This window comes from Aulonocara stuartgranti (genome assembly GCF_965226115.1).
Source record: "Aulonocara stuartgranti genome assembly, chromosome: 13".
Lineage (NCBI taxonomy): Eukaryota > Metazoa > Chordata > Actinopteri > Cichliformes > Cichlidae > Aulonocara > Aulonocara stuartgranti.
Window position 1 is genome coordinate 9684704 of NC_138949.1, and position 22465 is coordinate 9707168.

General features: G+C 39.2%; 2 protein-coding genes across 5 annotated transcripts; both read left to right on the forward strand.

The window, feature by feature from the left end:
* Positions 1 to 883: 883 nt before the first annotated feature.
* On the forward strand, positions 884 to 7430 carry LOC309720646 (lysophosphatidylserine lipase ABHD12). 4 transcript variants are annotated; one of them, XM_082557745.1, is made up of 14 exons: positions 991 to 1262; positions 1761 to 1842; positions 3030 to 3145; positions 3239 to 3344; positions 3492 to 3611; positions 3728 to 3758; positions 3845 to 3890; positions 4210 to 4339; positions 5477 to 5514; positions 5962 to 6044; positions 6153 to 6235; positions 6354 to 6432; positions 6572 to 6693; positions 6792 to 7430. In XM_082557745.1, the coding sequence occupies exons 1-14, from the start codon at positions 1187 to 1189 to the stop codon at positions 6811 to 6813; spliced, it is 1134 nt and encodes a 377-aa protein (XP_082413871.1). In that variant the 5' UTR covers positions 991 to 1186; the 3' UTR covers positions 6814 to 7430. The 4 variants fall into 4 exon arrangements, with proteins under 4 accessions (XP_082413874.1, XP_082413873.1, XP_082413871.1 ...); XM_082557748.1 differs by lacking the exons at positions 991 to 1262; positions 1761 to 1842 and adding an exon at positions 884 to 961; XM_082557746.1 differs by lacking the exon at positions 1761 to 1842 and having other exon boundaries at positions 996 to 1262.
* A 784-nt stretch (positions 7431 to 8214) lies between these two features.
* On the forward strand, positions 8215 to 22345 carry tm9sf3 (transmembrane 9 superfamily member 3). The gene is made up of 15 exons (XM_082558170.1): positions 8215 to 8359; positions 9262 to 9457; positions 9605 to 9727; positions 11815 to 11975; positions 12109 to 12186; positions 12487 to 12618; positions 12733 to 12899; positions 14359 to 14453; positions 14566 to 14696; positions 15371 to 15510; positions 16558 to 16626; positions 16719 to 16865; positions 16971 to 17054; positions 17149 to 17225; positions 20699 to 22345. Exons 1-15 carry the CDS (start codon positions 8267 to 8269, stop codon positions 20764 to 20766), a joined length of 1761 nt encoding a protein of 586 aa, XP_082414296.1. The 5' UTR covers positions 8215 to 8266; the 3' UTR covers positions 20767 to 22345.
* The last annotated feature ends 120 nt before the right edge of the window (positions 22346 to 22465 follow it).

A 22465-nucleotide genomic window follows, 5' to 3' on the forward strand; every position in this document is an offset into this window, starting at 1 on the left:
AAAACAATTTTAAATGGTATCTTTTGGCTCTTTATCACTAGCAGCCTGTATCATAACACATGATATGTTCTCATTGCTTTAGCTGAATCTACAAAAAACGCAATAGATAACACAGTTTGACAGACATAATGTTTTTGCACCAGAAATGAGATTCTCTAAGGGCTCTTAGCTGAAAACGTTTTACACGGTGTTCAGCACGCTATTAAATAAGTCTCACAATACTGGACAAGTGTGGGGCAAAAGAAGAAGTGTCAGGTCTAAAATACTGGATCAGAAAATCATGTCCTCATGAAACACATAAAACGTCAGGAAAGACCTGACACAGGACCTGAAAGATGCATCTGGCCCTTCAGTTGATCAATGAAAAATGCTCTCAGTGGAAGGCTGGCAGGCAAGTAGCCATTGTTAATGATGAGAAACAGGGAGGAAAGGCTGAGGTGCGTCAAATTACACAAGAAGCATGTCTTATGGAGTGAGGAATCCACATTTTAAATTGTTGGTTCAATTAGTGATCAATATGTGCAAGGGAGGTAAAGCGAGAGGGATAACAGTTAATGTCTACAGCCCTAAATCTCTGCAGTGTTTTGGGGCTGCATTTCAGTCAGTAATGTTGGGGAACTTCAGGTAGCCTGGAGAAGTATTCCCGAAGAGTACTTACATAATACTTAATTTTAGGAAGTATTTTGCCCAAACTCTCCTTTAAATGCTTTTTTTAGTAGATAGTGAAAGAACTGAGCCTTTTCTATAATTTAGTTGTTTATCTATCACTTAATTACTTTGTGGTTGTGGTGAATGGCCAAGACGCAGGTTTTTATTAGGAGGAAAAGCTTTAAAAAGATTTATGCCCCTGTTCACAAAGCCTTGCAGAGAGCCAGACTGGACTCTTGCTTCTGACCCCGGACCTGATGTTTGACACCCTTTGCCACAGACTGTATCGAGCTGTATAGATTGCTGTCTTAAGGTGTGTAACATATATTGTGCTTTGTAGTGCAAACATGTGCTACCTTAACAGCCTCTGGCACCGCCCTTTCACCGCGAATCAGGTCTTTGAACGGACTTCGGTCAAAGTTTGCTGAAGTTCCTTGCGAGCCATATAACTGTCCCAGACGTTTAGCTGTATAGATAAAGTCTCTTTTTGTTCAATATAACTGACCTTAAATAATGAAGAGAAGGGACGTTAAACAGAATGAGCCATCCTCCCACAATAGCGGGGTACAGCGGACTTCCAAATCCAAGAAGAAGGAGGGGACACGGTCACCACAGTGAGTTAGCTAGCTTACCTTACTGCATTAGCTTTTACCTTTTAACGGCTAGTGGAATTAAAAGTCCACTAGCAGTCTGCACTAAGACAGTTTTCGCGTGTAGTTTGTTATTCCGTTTGTTACACGTTTGTAAGCGCAGGACAGGCATTTTACTACATGACGCTATATGGTGTTACTACTACAAGCACGCTTTTACTAGACCATAATAGAGTTGATAGGTTGTTAGCTAGCTAAATGGACATTGAAGCATTGAGCAAACGCATTTAGCGAAGACAACAATATCAAAAACTCGTAAAGGGCGTTGTTGTAAACATTTGAAAATATGTCTTGCATAATGGTCTACAGATCAATACAGTAACTAGTGGAACAATACAAGTGAGTCATTTTCCCAGAGTACAGGAATTCCTGTAGTGTTGTTGAAAACTAAACTGTGTCAGGGACTGGAAGTGTCTTGAAAATGTGAAAATATAACATCACTAACAGACGCATCTTCTACAGAGCGACTGCCCAGTAAAACAAAGGTTGCATTGCGTCATCCTGCAAAGAATGGCAGCCCGACTATAAACAGGAAAAAAGAGAGGTGATTAATTAAAAATCTGCAGTGAACTTTATTTTTTCAGAAAAGATTTGAATAATAAATTCAAGGAGTTAACTTTAGATAGTGATGGCTTTTGGAACAAGTGACCTCCTAGATGTTTCCCCCGAGCAGTACAGAGAGATCAGTCTTTGACTAAAAGGGCTCTTCTGGCTGATTAAAGTGTTAATGGAAGGGGTGGGATGTATTGTCCATTAATTGGCAATAGTCTGAATAGCATCCTTTTTTTCGCTGTTGCCTCCAGGGAGTCCAGACTGACTCTAATGACAGCCTGCCGTCTCGATTAGATCGTTCAGTTCTTCTCTCCCATATTAATGTCTCTATATTAATGCTGCATTCACAGACTGATAGGACATGTGGAGAGTTGCTTGGTGCACACCAGTGGGAATAAGTGAGCATTTCCAAGTACATCTGCTCAACCTGGTCCACAGACCCTTCAGTGTGTCTCTGAGGGAGATTTTATTTATGTATTTATTTTTTTGGGGGGGGGGCTTTTGTTTCTCAGATCTTGCCTGAATAGAGCTGCACTTTTTTTTGCACCACTCAACAAACTCATCCACCACACCCCCGTCCTCCCCTCACTTGATGCTTCTCACATTTGCTGAGTCATTCAAACTGTCTGCAGGGATGCAGCTGAATTTAGATGTCATGAAGAGGAGAAGTGGGAGCCAAACTTTTTAGTGTTGCTGTAGTGTTGATTTGGTGTTTTAACACAGATTGGACAGTTAGGGGTAGGCGGAATAAAGTCATCAGAAGTTTATAATAATTTTTGGATAAAGAGAGAAAGTCGGTGTCAGTGCAAACAGGAACGGCCTAGTCTACTGAAATTGTACGCCTCCAGACTGTTTTATACCTTTTGTAAATGCTTTCATGTTTATATGACTGATGCAAAAACAGTGAGTCATGTTCATGGAGATTTTGCACCCCTTGAGTCACTTGCCAGTGTTTTCCCACTCTGTTTGTACACAGTGTTAAGTCTCAGGTGAACATGCTGAAAACCTGCGTATGCCTATTTTCTTTTACACAAAGACAGTGGAACAAGAATCAATGGAGGAATAGTTGAAGAATCTGTCCGATAAGCAGAATTGCCAATCAATAAGATCTTATCAATATCCATCTTTAGTCTCCAGTCACATTGTTTTTATTTCTGTCTTTTTTCTGTCTCCTTATAGGTCCCAAGGGTGGCTAAAAAGGGGCTTATTGGCCCTCTTTGTTATCTTGGTTGTGGTGCCTTTCTCGGTGAAAATGCTTCCAGAATTAATTCAGCACTTTGTTTACACACACAGAAGTATGTGAAAATCCAGTTTGCCGCTTGGATGTACTGTAAATCCTTAGCTTGCTACTCAGAAAAAAAAGCACCTCTCTTTTTTCCTGTTTATAGTCAGCCTGCCATTCTTTGTTGACCTCAGCCGACCTGCTGATTTCTCCCTTAATCACACCATCAACATGTACTTAACATCAGAGGAAGGAATTTCCCTCGGCGTATGGTGAGCATAAGCTAAGTTAAACTTTTTTCTTTTCTTTTTTTTCCTAGCATAGCTTTTAAAATCCTAAGACTAAAGGACAACACTTGTTTTTTAATGATCCAGTTGTTGGTTGTATTTCTAAGCGGTGCATTGTTTTGACCGTCAAAGGCACACTGTCCCTGAAAGTCGGTGGAAGGAGGCACAGGGGAAAGACTTGGCGTGGTACCAAAACACTTTAAGCGATGGAAGTCCAGTTTTCATATATCTTCATGGAAACACAGGCACGAGGTATTATAAATAATGCATTTGTATTACAGCTGCAGATACAAAGAGTAGAGGTTCCACACTTTGGAAAAAATACCAATTTTTTGGCTCTGTGGCTTTTTTTTTAATGAATCCAACAGGGCAGCTCCTCATCGGGTGGGAGTTGCAAAAGTGAGTGATCACAAATAAAAACATATTAATCTTTTAAAAGGTCTTTGTGGCCATTCTGATGACAAATAAGTGTTATGTGTCAACAGATATTGAGTGCTCTTGGTTACCATGTCCTAGTGCCTGACTACAGAGGTTGGTACAAATGGAGATTTATGACTCTTATTTAAACATATTTTCTATTTCAGTGCTTTTTAGCCTTAGTATTGATTGTAAAGCAAAACCTTCTCACATTGATTTAATATCATTTGCAGACATATAATCACTGTGAACTAATTTTGTTGCGCTTGATGAGTTGTTTGTTGTAAGGCAGTCAAAAGAGATCAGTTCAGCTTCAGGTCAATGTCTGATGAGGGTTTTCCTCTAAGTGACTGCCACCTTGTGGCTGCTTTGCTCTCAAGCTCAGCTCTCTGACGTGACCGTGAATAGCAAATGATGTGACAAACTCTGGCAGGTTTTGGAGACTCCACCGGAGAGCCAACTGAAGCCGGTCTGACCACTGATTTCCTCTGCGTGTACAACTGGGTCAAAGAACGCAGCAGAAACAGCCTTGTCGTTATCTGGGGACATTCTCTTGGCACTGGGTCAGTAAGGAAAGACTCCTGATGTGCAGCATTTTGGAAACCTTTACACACTCCCAAAAAATGTTTGGAATACTTGTCACATCCTCTTCCTTTTAAAATATTGAAGTAATAATCTGCAACAGTCAAGAGCTATTCTAAATTTCATTATCGAATTGGACAGAAAGCAATAATGCCATTCGACTGTAAAAAGTAAAATTTGCTTGTTGGGGCAAAAAAGTCCTGCATAGGCTGCAAAGTTGGATTTCTACTATAAAACCTGATAGAAGCAGCTGGATGGCGTTGGTACAGTTCTTTTTACTTCAGGCTTAGGATAAGCTGCTGATCTTAACCAGGACCCACCAGATGAACAACTGAAGGTAAATGATGAGAAGCCATAGCATTTTTAGTTCTACCAACTCTTCCAGGCTGTTTTTATATGCAAAAATGATGAACAGGATCAGGAGGCTAATAACATTAATGAGCAAATTTAACAGTTGTCAAAGAAAACATCTTAAAAATACATAATTTCCTGGTGCTTAAGCCTGGCAGGAGGGTAATTTAAATCTGGAATAATTCATCAGCAACTGTGTGGTAATGATGGCAGATAGTTCACAGCCCAGCTCGGCACCCTAAAGATCCCTGTTTGGAAGTACTTCAGATTTTTGTCACTAGGCAGCAAATTATGGAACCTTACCTGTACTGACTGACTGAATAGAAACGGAGGAAGCCTTATGAATAGGCAAGTGATAAATGCTTTATGCAACGCAGATCCCTCATGAATTGAATATTTCCCGTTTCATATTGAGAAATAGCTTTTCTGTCTTTTTCCAGGTGGAGATAATTCGGTGCTTAATGTCTATTTTTTATGTTAACCTAATTTTTTTGTTCATTTTCTAATATCTGGGTTATTTTTTTTAACAGACGTGTTCATTTTGAAATGAATGTAGTTGCACATTTAGCTGTTTTTCATTGTATTGGTTCACCCTTATAATGCTCAAAACAAGATACCTCGAACCAGTTTGCATTTCTTTAAAAAAACATAATCAAATTGGATTTGGTTGAAATTAGTCGACAGCTGTAATGAATCTGGCAACATCGATGAGATGAGAAGGTGACGTATTGGATAAACTGAAAATGCTTTTCTGTATTTCCGTGCAGAGTGGCGACTAACACTGCAGACAAACTTCTGGAGCAGGGTAGGTTTTGCTACTAATGAATCAAGCAAATAGAAGTAATGCCCAATTTAAACTTCTGCGAGGAATCTTTGCAGGGCCTACGACTTAACCTTTGTCCCCACATTTATTTTTGTGCCCTCCATTCTGTTCAGTAACTAATGGTTACCACGTGGTAACCATTAGTTACTGAGTCCTCATGTTGATGCTAAGATTATTTTTCCATATACTGAGGTGATGATTGTTATTATCTCACTGATAAATTCAAAGACTGCAGTGAAAAGCAGCACAGGAGGAATCCAATATATAACCCAATATCTGCGGCTACATCGACCAGACGTGTTAGCTGCGTTTCTTATAAGGTGCACGTCAGGTTGCGTCGTAGGCTATGATGTAAAGTTCCCGCTGAAGCATAAATTGGACATAAGAGCATGTGAGCTCAACATGGTGATTGTTTCCCGTTCTTTTCAGGAGTGGTGTTTGATGGGGTGATCCTTGAAGGCGCATTCAATACTGTTCGGCAAAATATTCCTCCATTTAACCCTTTTGCTTGGGTATGCTCGTCTAACCTACCACCTTTAGTATTTGCTGTATTTATTTCATGTGACTGTGTTACTGCATCACAACAGACTTTACAATGACTTTTTTCTTTGTGTTTAAAGCGTTACTGGAAATTTCCAGGCCTTGGTTACTTATACCGAGCACCATGGGAAGATAATAAGTTTGTCTTTCCTACTGAAGAAAAGTAAGTTGGTTATGTACATACAGTAGTGAAATATTAAGAGATATGTAATACGTTAATAAGCTAAAAATGTTATTACTAGAAAAATGCTGTGATTTGATATAGCTCTGTTATTCTGCAGTTTGAAGAAAATGAGAAGCCCCATACTTTTCCTTCATTCTGAGGATGATCACTTGGTTCCCATTGAGGTTGCTCAGCAGGTATCAGTGGCACAGACAGCTGCTTGTCATTTAAAGTAAACTGAGTCAGTGTTTTCATTAGAGCTGTAAGTAATTAATGACTCTTCTAGGAACATTTTTGTTTTAGGTAAACTGAAATTCCTTCTCTTTACTCCCCCAGACATACGAGGTGGCAGCGCGTGCCCAGAATACAGAGAGAGTCAAGCTGGTGACATTTGAAGGGTCTCTGGGATATCTGCACAACGGCTTATACAGAGACCCCCGTCTGCCTGAAATCGTAAAGTGAGAAAACATCACACTAATCGTGCTCGTAGTGATTACACCAAATCTGTTTCATTTCCACAACATGTGTACTGTGTTCCCTCGTGTCTCTTCTACAGGAGGTTTGTGCAGTCTTTGTAATGCTGGAAAGACGTCTGAAGCAGAAAGGCCTCGTCATACTTCACATGGAGACCACTGATTTAATGAGTTGCTTTACTTATTTTGCAAAAGAAAAAGTGATTTACTGAAACATCTTAATGAATTCTGAACACTGTAAATTGAATGAGTTTAAAGTTTTTAATGAACTGAAAGAATTTTTGAAGCTTTTATAAGATTGTGTTTCTAAATGAGTTGCAGCTTTAGGATTGTTAACTGCTGATTTTTGTGATTGTAAATAGGAAATGGAAATGTGAGACATTACCACACAAGTGATAACTTGTGTTATCTTCTGTTATCACAAGTGTCGTTTAAAAAAAAGGAAATAAAGACAGAAATCCTGAGTTACGTCGTCTAAACCACAGAATATGTAGAGCATACAGATAAGTTTTTGAGAATTTCATTTTTATGTCTGTCTTGTTAAAAACAGCTACAAGATGGGATCTCTGAGGACTATAGTTCAACATGTATGATATCCACAAATGTGTTAAAAAAAATCTGCTAATATTAAATGATTTCTTCCACTGTAAGGAAATACAAAGAAGGAAACACAAGGAAATGGTATATTTATCATTGCATTAATTAAAGTTATGTTGACTGACTGTGAACCAAGCCCTCTTGTAAATTATGGTAATGTCATGTGCTGTGCAGTTTCACCCAAGTAGGGGGCAGTAAATGAGAAACAAGGTAACTTTCAGGTAAAGTTGAAATTTGTAATGTAAAACTAATTTTCATTTTGAAGCGTCAGAATCTGACTCAGACAATTGTACATATTAAATGAGACCATAGAGCATTTAAGTAGTCAAGGAAGACGAGTGTCTGTTTGAAAATCAGTCTACCAAGTCAGCCTACCTTGAGCTGAACTGTGTCCTTAAAGATAAATGTAGTCAAAGTGCAGCTTGTTACAGTCTTAAACTCAGGTTTAACTTATCAGCTTTATCCAAAGAATAACCTAGAACTGCAATCCAAACAAGTAGGACATTTAGAGGATGCTGCGCTTGCTTAAAATTGTGCATTATCGTGGCTCAGACTGACAAATTGTTCGGACAACTTTGGGTCCATTAAGAGGCCTCATCAGACAGTGAATAGACCCGCTTGTTGTACTCGAGGATCATGTTTCATGCACCAGCTCTCTGTCAAAGTTGAAGCTCCAGTCTTTGCAGTCGGATGACGTGGCCGAAGGTTGCGGTAGATGCGCCGACAGAGTTTCTATAATCACCGTGTATCCATCGTTTTCTGCGCTGACTGGACGTCGTCAGCCACGTGCCTCTTTTCAGCCAATCGAACGTGCATACGACGAACGCTCATGAGGCTCTTACGCCATATGCGTACGAGAGCATCCCTAAAAATTGCCTCTGTCATACAACCAGGAAGAAGGTGGGATAGCCGTGCAAAGCTAACATCCCCAGTCTTTCTGTACACTTTTTTTCTGAAAATAATGGGATATTCCAGGTGGAAGGTGGTAGCGGCGGTGGTTTTCGCACTTGTATGTTCTTTATCACCTGTCGACGCAGACGAACATGACCACACGGTAAGACACCTTTTTGAGAGGCCGACTGAAAAGGGGGAGCCTTGAAAATAATGGACGTTTGTGCTCTGTGTAACCTGCTAACTGTAGCCGCGACGGCTAGCTACACCCCACAAAACAGAATTATAAACGTGACAGGGTTCATGACTTGGTCTTTGTGGGTTATATACTGATACTGGGTGAGCTATCAAACGGGTAGGCATTCATTTAGCCGGCTAAGTTGTCACTACTTATCGGCCTAAGTGCTTATGAGTAACGTTTGCTTGCTAGCTTGTTAGCACATCTTCCAAGCTGGTCTTTGCAACCTTACTTGAGCACCGGCGGAAGCTACACTTAAGTTAGCAGCTAGTTAGCCTGTAGCTAACGTTAGTTAGTTAATCAAAGGCAAGATTTATAAAACTGCCGTCCGTTTAGCCTCGCAAACACAATTAATGAAAAACATTTACTCTTGACATCGATTAAACTTAAGGCCCTCTTCATATTACTTTTGTTCTCCGTTGTCAGATCCAGCCTCCCTAATTACACCTGGCTAACAAGATAATAATGTGCATTACATTGTCTTAATTATAAATGGGGCGCTAATGTGGAAGCTGTTAAGTAAAGAGGCGGATGTTGCATTCACGAGAACTTCCTTGCCAGTGGTACACATAGCTAACACACAATAGTGCTACGAGGATGGCTCGATAACAGTGTGAAAAGAGCCTAAAATTTACATTTGTTTGCATGATTTATAACGCGATAGTGCTCTGAAAGTTGCTGCTATTGTTTTAAAAGTTTTTGGCAACTCACAGAAGTTTCTTTGGTGCACTATCGATAGAATAAGAATAGGACATCAGCAGTACTTGCAGAACTGGTGTAGCATTCCTGGATTTAATTATAAGAGTCCTCCTGTTTTCCTTTTGCAGTACACAGATAAGGAGGAGGTAGTTTTATGGATGAACACAGTGGGGCCTTACCACAACCGACAGGAGACATACAAGTATTTCTCGTTGCCCTTCTGTGCGGGCTCCCAGAAGACCATCAGTCATTACCATGAAACACTTGGAGAGGCTCTGCAGGGAGTGGAGCTTGAATTCAGCGGCTTGCAAATAAAGTTCAAAGGTACTTACACTGACTTCCACCTCTTTAGGACTTTTGAATCAGCAAGAGCATTATAACTAAAAAATGTTGCTTGTCTCTGGATGTCTGGCTTTGTTAATTCCACAAAACTTCCTACACTTACTAAAAATGTGATCTTTATCTTTGTAGAGGAAGTCATGCAGTCAACATACTGTGAAATAGAGTTGGACAAAGCCAAACGAGATGCTTTTGTCTACGCCATAAAGAATCACTACTGGTACCAAATGTACATAGATGACCTGCCAATCTGGGGTAAGTTGATAACCACTTTTTATTTTATTAACACATCTACTTTTACATGTTTCTTTTGTTTTGTCTAGCTTCTGAGGTGTGTTCTTATTACTATAGATGTAATAGGTATAATGTCAATCTGCTTAAGATTGATATTGGGCGACATTCATCTTTTGACTGTTATTACCCTGTAAGCACATAGGATTACATTCACTACTAGCAGTATAGGGAGTAGAGGGAGAAAAACCAAAATCCAACAGCAATGAAAAAAAAATAGAAAAATTATTATTTTTGTGAACAATATTTTTATTGCTTTTTGCAACAGCATACAAAGATTTGTTTTCACAGTAATATGCAGCAGTAGTAAAGTCCCCCCCCCCCCCCCCCCAAAAAAAACCCAAACAAACAAAAAAAACAAAACATAGCCAAATTTATTTTTAACATCTCTCTCATCTCAGAATTTCACGCATCCCCTCTTACTGGCTATTAGTGGTGATGTGGTAATATTTAGAGTAGAGTGACCGACATTTTCATCCTGATGGTGAAGAAGTAAAACCAGTTCCTATTCTTGAGATAACTGGTCCATTTATTCTTTACCGGTGTTGTAGGGAGGTGTAACCGGACACAATGTCATGTGTCAAATGTCAGAATAAAAGGCACTCAAGATTTAGTCTATGTTGTATTATATTGTTTTTGTTTTGAATCAGCTTAATTAGTGCAGTGTACCGGTTGATTAGCTTGTATACAGCTTTACGTTTTAGAATAATTTTATGGTATTATGCTGACTGAAAAATATACTAATGAGTGGAACCATTTTGACATAAAATGAATAAAGACACTGGATGTACTGAGTGTTAGGGCTGTCCAGAATAATAAACACTTCCCAAGGTGAGCTCTTCAGCCCATGTATTAAAGACAATGGCTGTGGTGTTTTTTCATCTTTATCTGTGTATAAAATGATAACTCGGAGAGAAAGTTGGAAGCAACAGCAGGTTTAACTTTTCTCTCACGCTGTGCCCCGCTGCTGTCTCACTTTTTGAAACCTCTCCGTCCACTCACCCACTGAACATGTCAGAAAGAGTCAGAGTGCTGTTCCTGTGCCAAACAAGCAAGACATTGTTAAGATGTGTAGGATACAATCTTGTATTTTATTTCTTTTGCAAAGAAGCTTAAAAATAAAACAATTGTTAAATTGGCAACAAATTGTTTATATTTCTAATTTGATTGCTGAATAACAACCCAATGAACATTAAAATAGTTGAATATTTGGATACAGAGCTCATAAAAATTCTCCTGCAGCTTTTAGTATTCATTTCCCATGTGCAAAAGTGTTTCATATAAACCAAAAGAAGGATATTAATGACCCACTACTGTTACTGAGTCAAGACTGTCACTCTAACAAGCAGTCAGTGTGAACACTCACATATGTTGGAGTAGTACAATGGTGCCACTCCTACCCTGTTTAAACAGACTATGCAAGCTGATGTAGAAGGAAGTGGGAGGGGCGCTGGTATTTGCTCAAACGTTGCTGAGTTATGTGTCGCATAATTAGGAGCGTCATGAATATCTATAAGTCTAACATCCGGGTTGCTATTGTGTGAGAAGTGCACTGGTGTGCCTTTCTTTTATGAGATGTTTATCAGGGTTATTTAGCTCAGCAATTGCAGACCTGTCGTTCATCACTTTCAGAACTTGCTCACTTGTAGTACCGCTTACTAAAGTGAGCTCGCCTGCATAATATTATGTATGCTAGAACAAAAATTCCTGTCTACATTAATTTGTGGTGCAGAATGTGGAACAATTTTTCAGGCATTAAACATTAAACAGACATATATATATAGCCACAACAGTAGATTCATAGTTCTAGCTTTGCATCAGACTTCTTTGCTCAGCAATGACCTTTTATGAAAACTAAATCCTGACTGTAACAAGTGAGTAGAGATTATGCTGTTACAAAGTTATCAAAAGTGGCCTTTATTTGGCATTTGCACCCTGATTGTTAATGTTGTATAACTAAAGCGTTTATTTTCACCTGTCCATTGGACCACTGCTGAATGAGATCTCGAGTTGTTTTTTCGTTGTTTTTTTTTTTTTTTTTTTTTTTAAAGGTATTGTTGGTGAGGCAGATGAAAATGGAGAAGAGCACTACCTGTGGACGTATAAGAAACTAGAGATCGGCTTCAATGGCAATAGAATCGTTGACGTAAATCTGACCAGCGAAGGGAAAGTCAGACTTGTGCCAAACACAAGAATCCCAATGTCCTATTCTGTGAGTACTTTTTGATTAACATTCTGGGAAGCTAAAAATCATTGTATATCTGCCATATTTGACTTATACTCTCTTGGGGATACATAGGACATGTAAACACATGCATAAATGCCAATGAACCTCTCCTATCCAGGTGAAATGGAAGAAGTCAGATGTAAAGTTTGAAGACAGATTTGACAAGTACCTTGATCCATCCTTCTTTCAGCACAGAGTGAGTGAAATAACTTTTGTGGTGTTTCACATGCTTCCTCATGCCAGTGGGGATACCATTGGCTTGTTGTAATAGCACAACTCTGTATGACATTTCAGAAGATGCAAGTTGAGCCTTGCAACAGATGTAATGTAAATGACCAACCTGCTCAATAAGAGTCTTTGTTTTGTTTTCCATGCAGCGTCATAACTCATTTGTTTTACTCAAGTGTGGCTATTTGATGTACTGTTTTGATGCAAAGAGCTTTCCAGTGTTGCTCTTAAAGAACATTTTTGATTTTACTATATATATATTTTTTAGATTCACTGGTTCTCCATCTTTAATTCCTTCATGATGGTCATTTTCTTGGTGGGTCTGGTGTCCATGATTCTTATGAGAACGCTAAGAAAGGACTATGCCAGATACAGCAAAGAGGAGGAAATGGATGACATGGTAAACTTTGGCTGTACTTGCATGCTTTAACATGGAACTAAGATCTGTTCTTGTTGTTTTTTTCCCCTCATCACGCTTTTCTCTCAGTTTCCTTATGTTGCTTTGTACCAACAGGATAGAGACCTTGGAGACGAATATGGGTGGAAGCAGGTACATGGAGATGTGTTTAGGCCGTCAAGCCATCCACTGATCTTCTCTTCACTTATTGGCTCCGGCTGCCAGATTTTCTCAGTCTCCCTCATCGTTATCATCGTCGCTATGGTTGAGGATCTGTACACAGAGTGAGTAATTGAACATTTTGTTATGATTGTAAGATTTCGCTGAGGACTGTTTTTGATCTGGTTTTTAGTTGCAAAGTTGATTTCTGTGTATTGGATCCCTTATCAAAAGTCTTTGTCTTCTCTCACTTACGGTTTTATCAAAGAGCAAGGTTTAAATCATTCAGCTAAAATTCAAATATGAAATAATCAGGAAAATATGTACTGTGAAAATGCTCATTTTTGTGTAAAGTTGTGAAAAGTTGCTCTCTTCTAGCACCCCCACAACTACATGAGCTCCCAGGTTTAAAAGCCTCTACGAATTTTATTCGCTTTCTTTGTTTAGCCTGAAAAATATAAAAAGTGCATTATTCTGTGTTTTAAAAAGTTCTACAGCAAAACAAATAAGCTAAAGTAAAAATACAGTTTTTGTTTGCAGAGTCTGCTGGCTTTATAGTGATATAATGACTTCAGTTTCTCAGTCAAAAAAAAGTTGTCTGGCAGCATGGGAAGGCAGTGAAAGTATTCTAAATAATCCCAAGAAATCATTTCATGCAGTCTTGGCTCTTGCAGAAGTGAAGACTGAGTTGTTGGCTTTTATTTTTAGTCTCCACAGCTATGGTAAAAATCCCATTCTGGTATGTCTAGTGGCTAATGTGGCTAAGGTTACAATTACCTTTTGATATAAGGCTCAAAATGCTAATATTGAAGAACAATTGGAAAATGGAGACTTTTAAGATTGATGACTGAAGCCAATAGACAAGAGTTTTGTGCGGGTTGTGTTTTTGTGTTGCGTCACTGCAGAGAATGGGTATGAAGGACTGTTAACCTGGTGTCACATGCAAGCCATTTTTTCCCCTCTATAAATCCAGACTTTATATTATAACATCTGAGAAAGTTAAAGACGTGCTGTGATCTTGATAATAACATTTAATAGGATCAATCAGACAAAGAAGTGGGAGAGATACTGTGCTGCTCCCATTGGCTTCATTTCACTGTCATACCTTTTCCTAGAAGAGGTGTGAACAGCAGCAGCTCAGTTGATTTTAAAGCTACAGACTCTGAAACGGGATTGTAGAAAAAAGAACATCTGTGCTATATTTGGGAGCTACATGTTGAAAGAGGTGTTCTTGGAACTTGCATTAACTTGTTAAAAAAGCATTACCTTACATTTTGAGGGGTCTGCTAACTTACGTTAGTTTGTTGTAGTCTGTCATGCTTAACATTAACAAAATGATTAGGAAAATAGAAAGAAGACAGAAAAAGAATAATTAATTATCATTTGTGTATAAATAAGAGGAAATTAAAAAAAAAAGAAGGTAACCATTTTGTAAATCAAGGAATCAAGTGTTCATTTCTATCTTTCTTCTTTTGTTTTAGACAAAGAATTGGGTGCAAGTGTGCTATAAAATACTACAAAAAATTATATGCAACGCCAAGGGGAGTGGTCTTCACTTGGCCTAACTTTTTCTTTTCCCTGTAGGAGAGGATCCATGCTGAGCACAGCCATTTTTGTGTATGCTGCAACCTCTCCTGTCAATGGCTACTTCGGGGGAAGTTTGTATGCAAAACAAGGAGGTAATAAAATAGTTTGTTTTCTTACAAACAAAATATGTGTGACATGCCCTAATAAAGCAGTTTGTCGTGTTTTGCCATCTGATTTATTTATTTATTTTTTGGCTTAATACAGGCAGGAGATGGATTAAACAAATGTTCATTGGGGCCTTTATGATCCCAGCCATGGTGTGCGGGACTGCCTTTTTCATCAACTTCATTGCTATCTACTACCACGCCTCCAGAGCCATCCCATTTGGAACCATGGTGGGATTTCACACTGCAGCACCTCCCTAAAAACCACAATGTTATGAAGAACATCCTCCAAGTCAAGAGCCAGCATTTAAATTGTGTGGCCGCATAGATCTCTGGTATCAGCAATGGGATTTAGTCATGCAGGGGAACACAACTGAAGTAATGAGAAAAGTGTACTAACAAATTGAAACACAATATGCACACTTCACCTGATATTTATGACACTAGAGTCCCAAACCCACTGTAGAGTTTTAATTCTGTTTGCTTTATTTCTTCATTCAGTGCCAAATGTTTTCAGACACTACAGCAATAAAAAATGCACACACACAAACATTTCACATATTTTTTTAAATTGCTAATTACAGAAATTACAAACAGCTGTTTGTTTGCTCCACTCAGCGCTGCAGAGCTGATCAATCAAAAGTGTCATGAAATAGCCATTGTTCCCCTGACTCAGCCAAACCTCAGAAACATCTAGGGCATCTGCTGATGAAATCCATTCATCTGTTACTCTTCCAGTTTAATGAACATTTGAGTTTGTACCATAAGATCACGCAGTGAACATTAACTTCTGTAACACAGTCAACAAAATTAAAACAACTGATTGGGGATGTGAAACACCCTGGATAATGGCCGTAAATACAGACCGCCCAACTAAAACAATTAAATGTTTGTCATCTTTGCAGGTTGCTGTCTGCTGTATCTGCTTCTTTGTCATCCTGCCTCTGAACCTCGTGGGAACAATTTTGGGGAGGAATCTGTCTGGCCAGCCCAACTTTCCCTGCCGAGTTAATGCTGTGCCGCGACCGATCCCTGAGAAGAAATGGTAGGTGTGGTTTGACGTGGACAGTCGCAGTTGTCTTTGCCTTAGTGACAGAGACGTGGGCAACCGTGGCTCAGGGGGTTGCGAATCGCATCTGTAACCGGAAGGTCGCCGGGTCGATCCCTGGGCTCTCTGTCCTGGTCATTGTGTCCTTGGGCAAGACACTTTACCCTATTTGCCTACTGGTGTTGGCCAGAGGGGCCGATGGTGCGATATGACAGCCTCGCTTCTGTCAGTCTGCCCCAGGGCAGCTGTGGCTACAACTGTAGCTTGCCTCCACCAGTGTATGAATGTGAGAGTGAATGAATAGTGGTATTGTAAAGCGCTTTGGGTGCCTTGAAAAGAGCTATATAAATCCAATTATTATTATTAGTGACAGAGACGTGGGGTCAGATAATGGATAGAGTGTAACTGGAACTTAAGACTACCCTGAGGTCACCGCTTTCAACAGTTTTTGTTTTTAGTGTTGTCCCTCTACGATGTAAATGAGAACACGTATCCCTAAAATAATTCTCTCATGCAGACCCTGCCCCAAGTGCCGTTAGTGTTAGTTTGTAAGGGGCACCGGTCAGGGGAGAGTTATTTATGATTCTCGTAAGTGGCAGATGTCCTTTATTTTGTTTATAAAATGTCAGAAGATGGAGGCTTAGCTTATCGGATCAGTGGGCAGTGAGAATGTCGTACTCGATGCAGGTGACACAAGGTGTTGAATGGCCTGTGTTTAAGTTGCCAGATGTCAGGTTTAAAGTTCAAAACATTTTAGCTGTCTGCACAAACACTTTTAGGTTATGAAATATGGAAAAGCGATCGACTGCAGGTTTATTAACATTTACAACGTTCTGCCAAGCACTGTGGCTTGCTGCCAAATGGAAAAGGTAGATGTGACCTAAGGCCATTGTCTGACTCTACTTGAATTTCCAATCTGTCAACTTTTCCCCCTTCTCGCATTCGTAACACAATTTGTCATGTGTCCTTACCCTGAAGGGGGACTCTGACACGAACACTCAAGGATACACGGCCACGTCAATATGTTGAATTTTGTGCTCTCAGGTTCATGGAGCCAGCTGTCATCGTGTGCCTTGGAGGAATCCTTCCTTTTGGTTCCATTTTCATAGAAATGTAAGTGTATTGCAGTGTTACTGAGGGACTCTGTTTAAAATGATCCAGACACCCATGTTGAAGTGTTTTTTGTTTTTGTCCTCATGTGACAGGTACTTCATCTTCACATCTTTCTGGGCCTACAAAATCTACTATGTGTATGGCTTCATGATGCTGGTCCTGGTTATCCTGTGCATTGTGACTGTGTGTGTCACCATTGTGTGTACATACTTTCTTCTCAATGCTGAGGACTACAGATGGTGAGTTTTTCCCCCACATGGATCTCTGGAATATCAGCCACAAAACTGAGGCATTGTCACCCTGTCATCAATCCTCTTTCTCGTTTGCTTGTCCCTCTCTTCCAGGCAATGGACGAGCTTCCTCTCTGCTGCATCCACTGCTGTTTATGTGTACATGTACTCCTTTTACTACTATTTCTTCAAAACTAAGTGAGTTTTACTCTTTATTAATCCGATGAAACATCCTGTTGTAGAAGTGCTTACATCTTACACACCTCTTACATTTTAACCTGTTGTATTTCAGGATGTATGGGCTGTTCCAGACATCCTTCTACTTTGGCTACATGGCTGTGTTTAGCACTGCCCTGGGAATCATGTGTGGTAAGTTTTACGTCCACCTAATTTTATATCGTAGTAGGTCCAGGCCCTATTCCATGAAGCAGGTTTAGCTAACTCTGAGTTTGTTAACCATGAGATGAAAACCCTGGTTTTCTGTGCCAGGAAAAAAGTTAACTAAGTTGGTTACCGTGGTAACGGATCATTGAACTAAAAAACTCTTGAGTTTTTCTCTGCACCTAAACCAGCTGATTGACACTCACTCATTCCTCATTTGTAAAGTCCATCTAAGAGCAAATGGAAAAGCAACTTAATTGGCAGATGTTTGTTTTTAGAAACAGTGAAATCCCACCTTAGAAGTTAGGTTGGAAAAAAAAATCACATCAGGGCTGTTACAGCCATTCACTCATCAATATATAAGGATAGAGACAGACAGCTCAGAATAAAGTCTATGTAGTCTACATGTTTCTTACTCTGTGGACAGTAATCCAGCAGTCAGACTCTTAGTCAGTTCCTCTGAAACATTACTGTTGCAGTTAATGTTTAACTTAAATGCATCTGCATAATAGCTTGCATCTGTATAAAGATGCATAATATATGATCTGTTGTCAATCATTTGTCGTGTTGTAAAAGCCACACTGATGGGGGGGAAATGTCTGTCAAAGCTGGGATTTTGGAGATGGTGAATATTTGAGTGAAGATGATTTTAAGACCTGAAAACTGGACTAAATGTATTTAAAGTGTCTTTTTATATGCAGCTGCAAGCAGTCTGTATTCTGAACATATCTGCTGAAATTTGTTCACAGCTTGAGATTCAGTTGTTACATGCTTTCAACATGTTCAAAGGTTTTTAATTCAGACTCTGAATCTCAACATATTTCCCACAAAAAATCACAAATCAGTCTCAGTGGGTCGACAGAGAACAGGATCTGCCCAAAGGCATAGGCTCTGTAACAGATTAGCAAACGGACCGAAGTCTACTTGCAAAGCAGGAGAGATCCAAAATAGATGAATAGATCACAGGTTCAGACCAGATCAGGCCCTCATCCAGTTTAGGTTCATCCTGTCTGGATCCATTTATAATGGCTTAACTTTTCCAGATAATATTTTTTTCAAACAACTCAATGTTCATAAACTGTAGAAGAGAGAGGGAGGGAAAAAATGTTTTAATTTAATAAAAACGTGTCTTGAAGGTGGATCCACCCTGCAGTCTGCTACTGTCTTCAGTTTCTCTCACCTACACTCTGGCCCCGTAGGGTTAAAGCTAAATAATAAGATTTAAATATCAAACCTAAAATTAGAATTCAAGCTTCATTTAATGAAAGTTCAAGCCGGGTAAGTGATGATCCAGCTTTGAACTTCACACACGCACACACATGTGTGTTATCAAACTTTTATTCTCTCTATGATGGTGACAGCAGACCAAGCTCATTAAAATCTCTTTTCTCTTCTTTGCTTTTTAAGATGACTGTCACGGTCCACACTGACACACATTCATATCCCTTGGTTTACTGGATTTAAATAACACTTTTTATTCACCCGTTGCCATAGTGAACTGTGGTATCAGAGCTCCATTGATGATGCTTTCTTTCTCCACTCTCACATGCTTAACTCGGGGTGAACATACTCAGAGTTGATTCAACTTACTCCACTCAGCTGGTCTGGAACAAGAAACTCAAAGTTAATCAACTTTGAATTTATTTTTAAACTCAGAGTTTGTTGAAGACTCATCTCAGAATAGGAACTATTAGATGTTCTGCCAAATGTAAATAGCTGTTCACTGCATAAACACCAGTGGTCTCATTTATAAAGGGTTGGTTTTGTGTTTATGTGACTTTACACACAGTTCATTTTAACAAAAGAGAAAAGAAATAAATAGATGTGATGAATACATGATGGGCTAAAATCTCAACTACCACGTCTCACTTCGTGTCACATGTTGGTAACACATCCACTTTATTGGAAACATACAAATAAGGAGTGTTATTTGTGCCAGTGAGGTGTGACGCCATAAAAAATAGTCTGACATTAAATTCTGCTCAAGATTTCTCAATTTCCTCATCACATTCCCCGCCCTCTGAGCACAGAGACTGAGACAGTTCTTACACTGCATCTTACTCATAGTGTGGAGCAATTTCACCTTTCACTGAAGTTCAGTTTTCAAATATCTCAGAGTGCGGTTTTGTCTTGTTTTGTTTTTTTTAAATATCATTTGGAGAACTTGTGGATCAATTTGATTGGTGTAAAAATGCAAATATTGAGGTGATACTTGATGGATCACTGTCACAGCAAGAACCGTTTATTAGCAGCATTCACACTGTACATTGCCAGTTTGTGGTTGAATTTGGCCATTTAGAGGATTTAACCTCGCTTTACTTCTTAGTGACTGAAACATGCCTTTTGCTTCCTGCCTTTAAAAAATGTTAAAGGCAGGAAGCAGCAGCTTCCATAATTTAACATGACTATTTTTACAGTTTTACTTAAATTCATGTCTTGCAAGGTTTGCTTTTCCTCTTACCTGCACAAGTTTCCTCTAAATTGCTCATTTTCACATGAAGAATGCCACCTGCTCATGAATGGGAGTGCCTTTGTGATCTTGTGCAAATTCTCCAAAGATTGCTGCAAATTATCATCCCAGGTGGATTATTTTTGTATATCAAGCTGCAAGTCTAGCTGTCAGAAATCAAGAGAATCTGGGAAGTCTGTCAGCAGACACGGGGGACCTCAATAATTTGAAGATATTAATACAACTGCTGACATTTTATTGTTAGACGCGCACGGTACTGCGACAGGAATAAAGGAGAATTGTTGCTCAAACAGAAAGTGGTTTACGGTTTAGACAGGTGGTGGTCGAGGGGACGTGACAGTCATAGAGATGGACGTGAAAATATTAAACAGCAGGTGGTACAATGGAGGGGGCTATAGAAGTACAGTAGACATCTGCTACGGTCAGCAATCTAATAAAAGCTTTTCACACCTCCCTATAAACGATGTTAACCTGAAATTTCATTCATAGTTGGGCTTGAGTCAAACATGGAGAAAAGCACACTGACTGTATATGATTTAGGCTTATTCAGTATGAAAAATGTTAGTCGTATGTACATACAGGTAGTTCTTGCATGAAACCAATTATCTTTTTAGAGAAATCTTATTTTCTACATCGGTTATTCAGCTCTAAGTGCAGCTAAGTAGTCTTTTCCCCACCAGCTGCAAGCCAAACTCATTTTTCAGCTGAAAGAGTAATAAACCAAGGCTGACACTCATGTACCTTGAAGGACCTTTGTGGAGCTTTCTCTGATCTGCATCAGGTACTACACTGCCTCCTGGGCTGGCTGTGTGTCTGAATGCTCATTTTGTAGATGTGGGATGTGCGTTTCTCTGCTAAAACCTTTATTGGATACCTCACCAGTAATCATCCTGTCTCGTGATGGATTTACCTGCAAAGTAACAGCAGAGTTTGATACCTGGTGCTGTCAAACAAAAAGAAACTTGCTCACAGATCATCTTTTGCTTTTCAGGTGCCGTAGGATACATGGGAACAAGTGCCTTTGTGAGGAAGATTTACACAAATGTGAAAATTGACTAAGAAGTGAAGCAGCATCAACACAGGGATGTTAATGGATTTGCCTAGGCGTATCCCAAAAGACGGCGGGCACAAGTCATTCTTTATTACTTTTCATTCTTGCAAAGAGATTGTGAGAATCTCACTTTGTACAATGTAGTTTTTCCATATTTTTTTTCTCCTCTCTGAAAGATTTTCAACGCGCAACTCAATAGTGAACAACAGGAGACCTGCGGAAGAGATATCAAACAACTTTTGATTTTTATCAGTTGCTTTCAAACAAACATTGAGGGAGGCGGCGAATGTTTAAGGCTGACATGGCTTCTCTTTTCCAACCCAGTCCCACCTGAGACCAGAGAACATACAGTACATGTGATATTGATGGAATAGTGTAGCTCTCTTCAGTGAAGAGGCCTGAGTGTATTGAAAGCCTTTGTTCTGTTGTGTCAGAATATTGGAGAGTTGGGTTTGTGTTTGTGTTCTGACTCTGAAGTCTATTTTGTATTCATGAAGTCACTCAAATTATTGTTACTATAGTACAATTGGTTGTTTCCATTGAAATCCACTGGGGAAAAAACAAACAAAAAACTAAAAATGTTCACCCAATAATCATTCACCAATTTCAATTATTCTTAACTCCCTGTTAGGGTAGCAGTCCATCCAGTCAAGAGATTTTAGTCCTGCTGTAGTTTACTGTACAGACAAAGAACAGAGGGACTGAGCAACAGCTGAGGTACAGCAAGAACTGATTTTTTAAAAAATGGATGTTTGATGTGATCCCATTTATCTGTTTAGTTTTATGTTTTCTAAATGTTTGGGTTTGAATGAAGTCTACATGTAAAGATAATATATGGATGGTGGGCAGTGTATATAACCATAATAATGTACCTTTAGATGTAGATCCCAAATGTATTTTCGTTGTACAGATTTACTACAGGGTGTTGTTTTTTTCCTTTCTTCCAAAAATGAATCGTTCAGTTAAAACAATTTGTTTGTTTGGTGCTTGGGGTGGGGCTGGTGGCGCTGTTACATCTTGCCTGAAATTGCATGAAGTTTTCACCAAATCATCAAATCAGATTTCACTTCAGCGCTGTCAGTTTTTTTTTTCTTTTTCCTGATTGTTGGCATCTTCTTGGTTTCAAAATGGAAAGGTGCATTTTGATGATTTTCTAGACACATTATTTTGATTCCATATGTTATTTAAAGCCTTAAAAAGGCCCTACATCTTCTGGTAAGCCATTTCCATCACGTTCTGTTGCCTAACCCGAAACATCGTCTGTGAATGTTCAACGGAAAGAGGCAGTGGCTTTGTTTCTGCAAACATACTGTACAAATTCAACTTTATGTACACTTAAAGCTAGATGTTTTCATAACCACACAGTGCTGCGGTGTGTTTCAAATGCTCCCCCCCATTTTGTGTAAATTCAGTATGTACCCTACTTGTATGAGAAGTGGCATTGCCTTCTTTTTTCTCTTGATTTCCAGTTCTCCCCCACTGAAGTTGATTTTGGCACCTCATGTTGTGTACCAATGTCTGATTAGACATTTTGAACCTCCATATTAACTTGCTGTAAAAAGAAAATAAACATGTTTATGTACAGGGGTTATTAAAGCATGATCTTGACTTTGATGGTAAATACTGTTGAACCTGATTAGAACAGACTACAGCATTATAGTCCTAGCTGGACCACTAAGGAGAGGCAGCTAAGATGATGAAGTTATG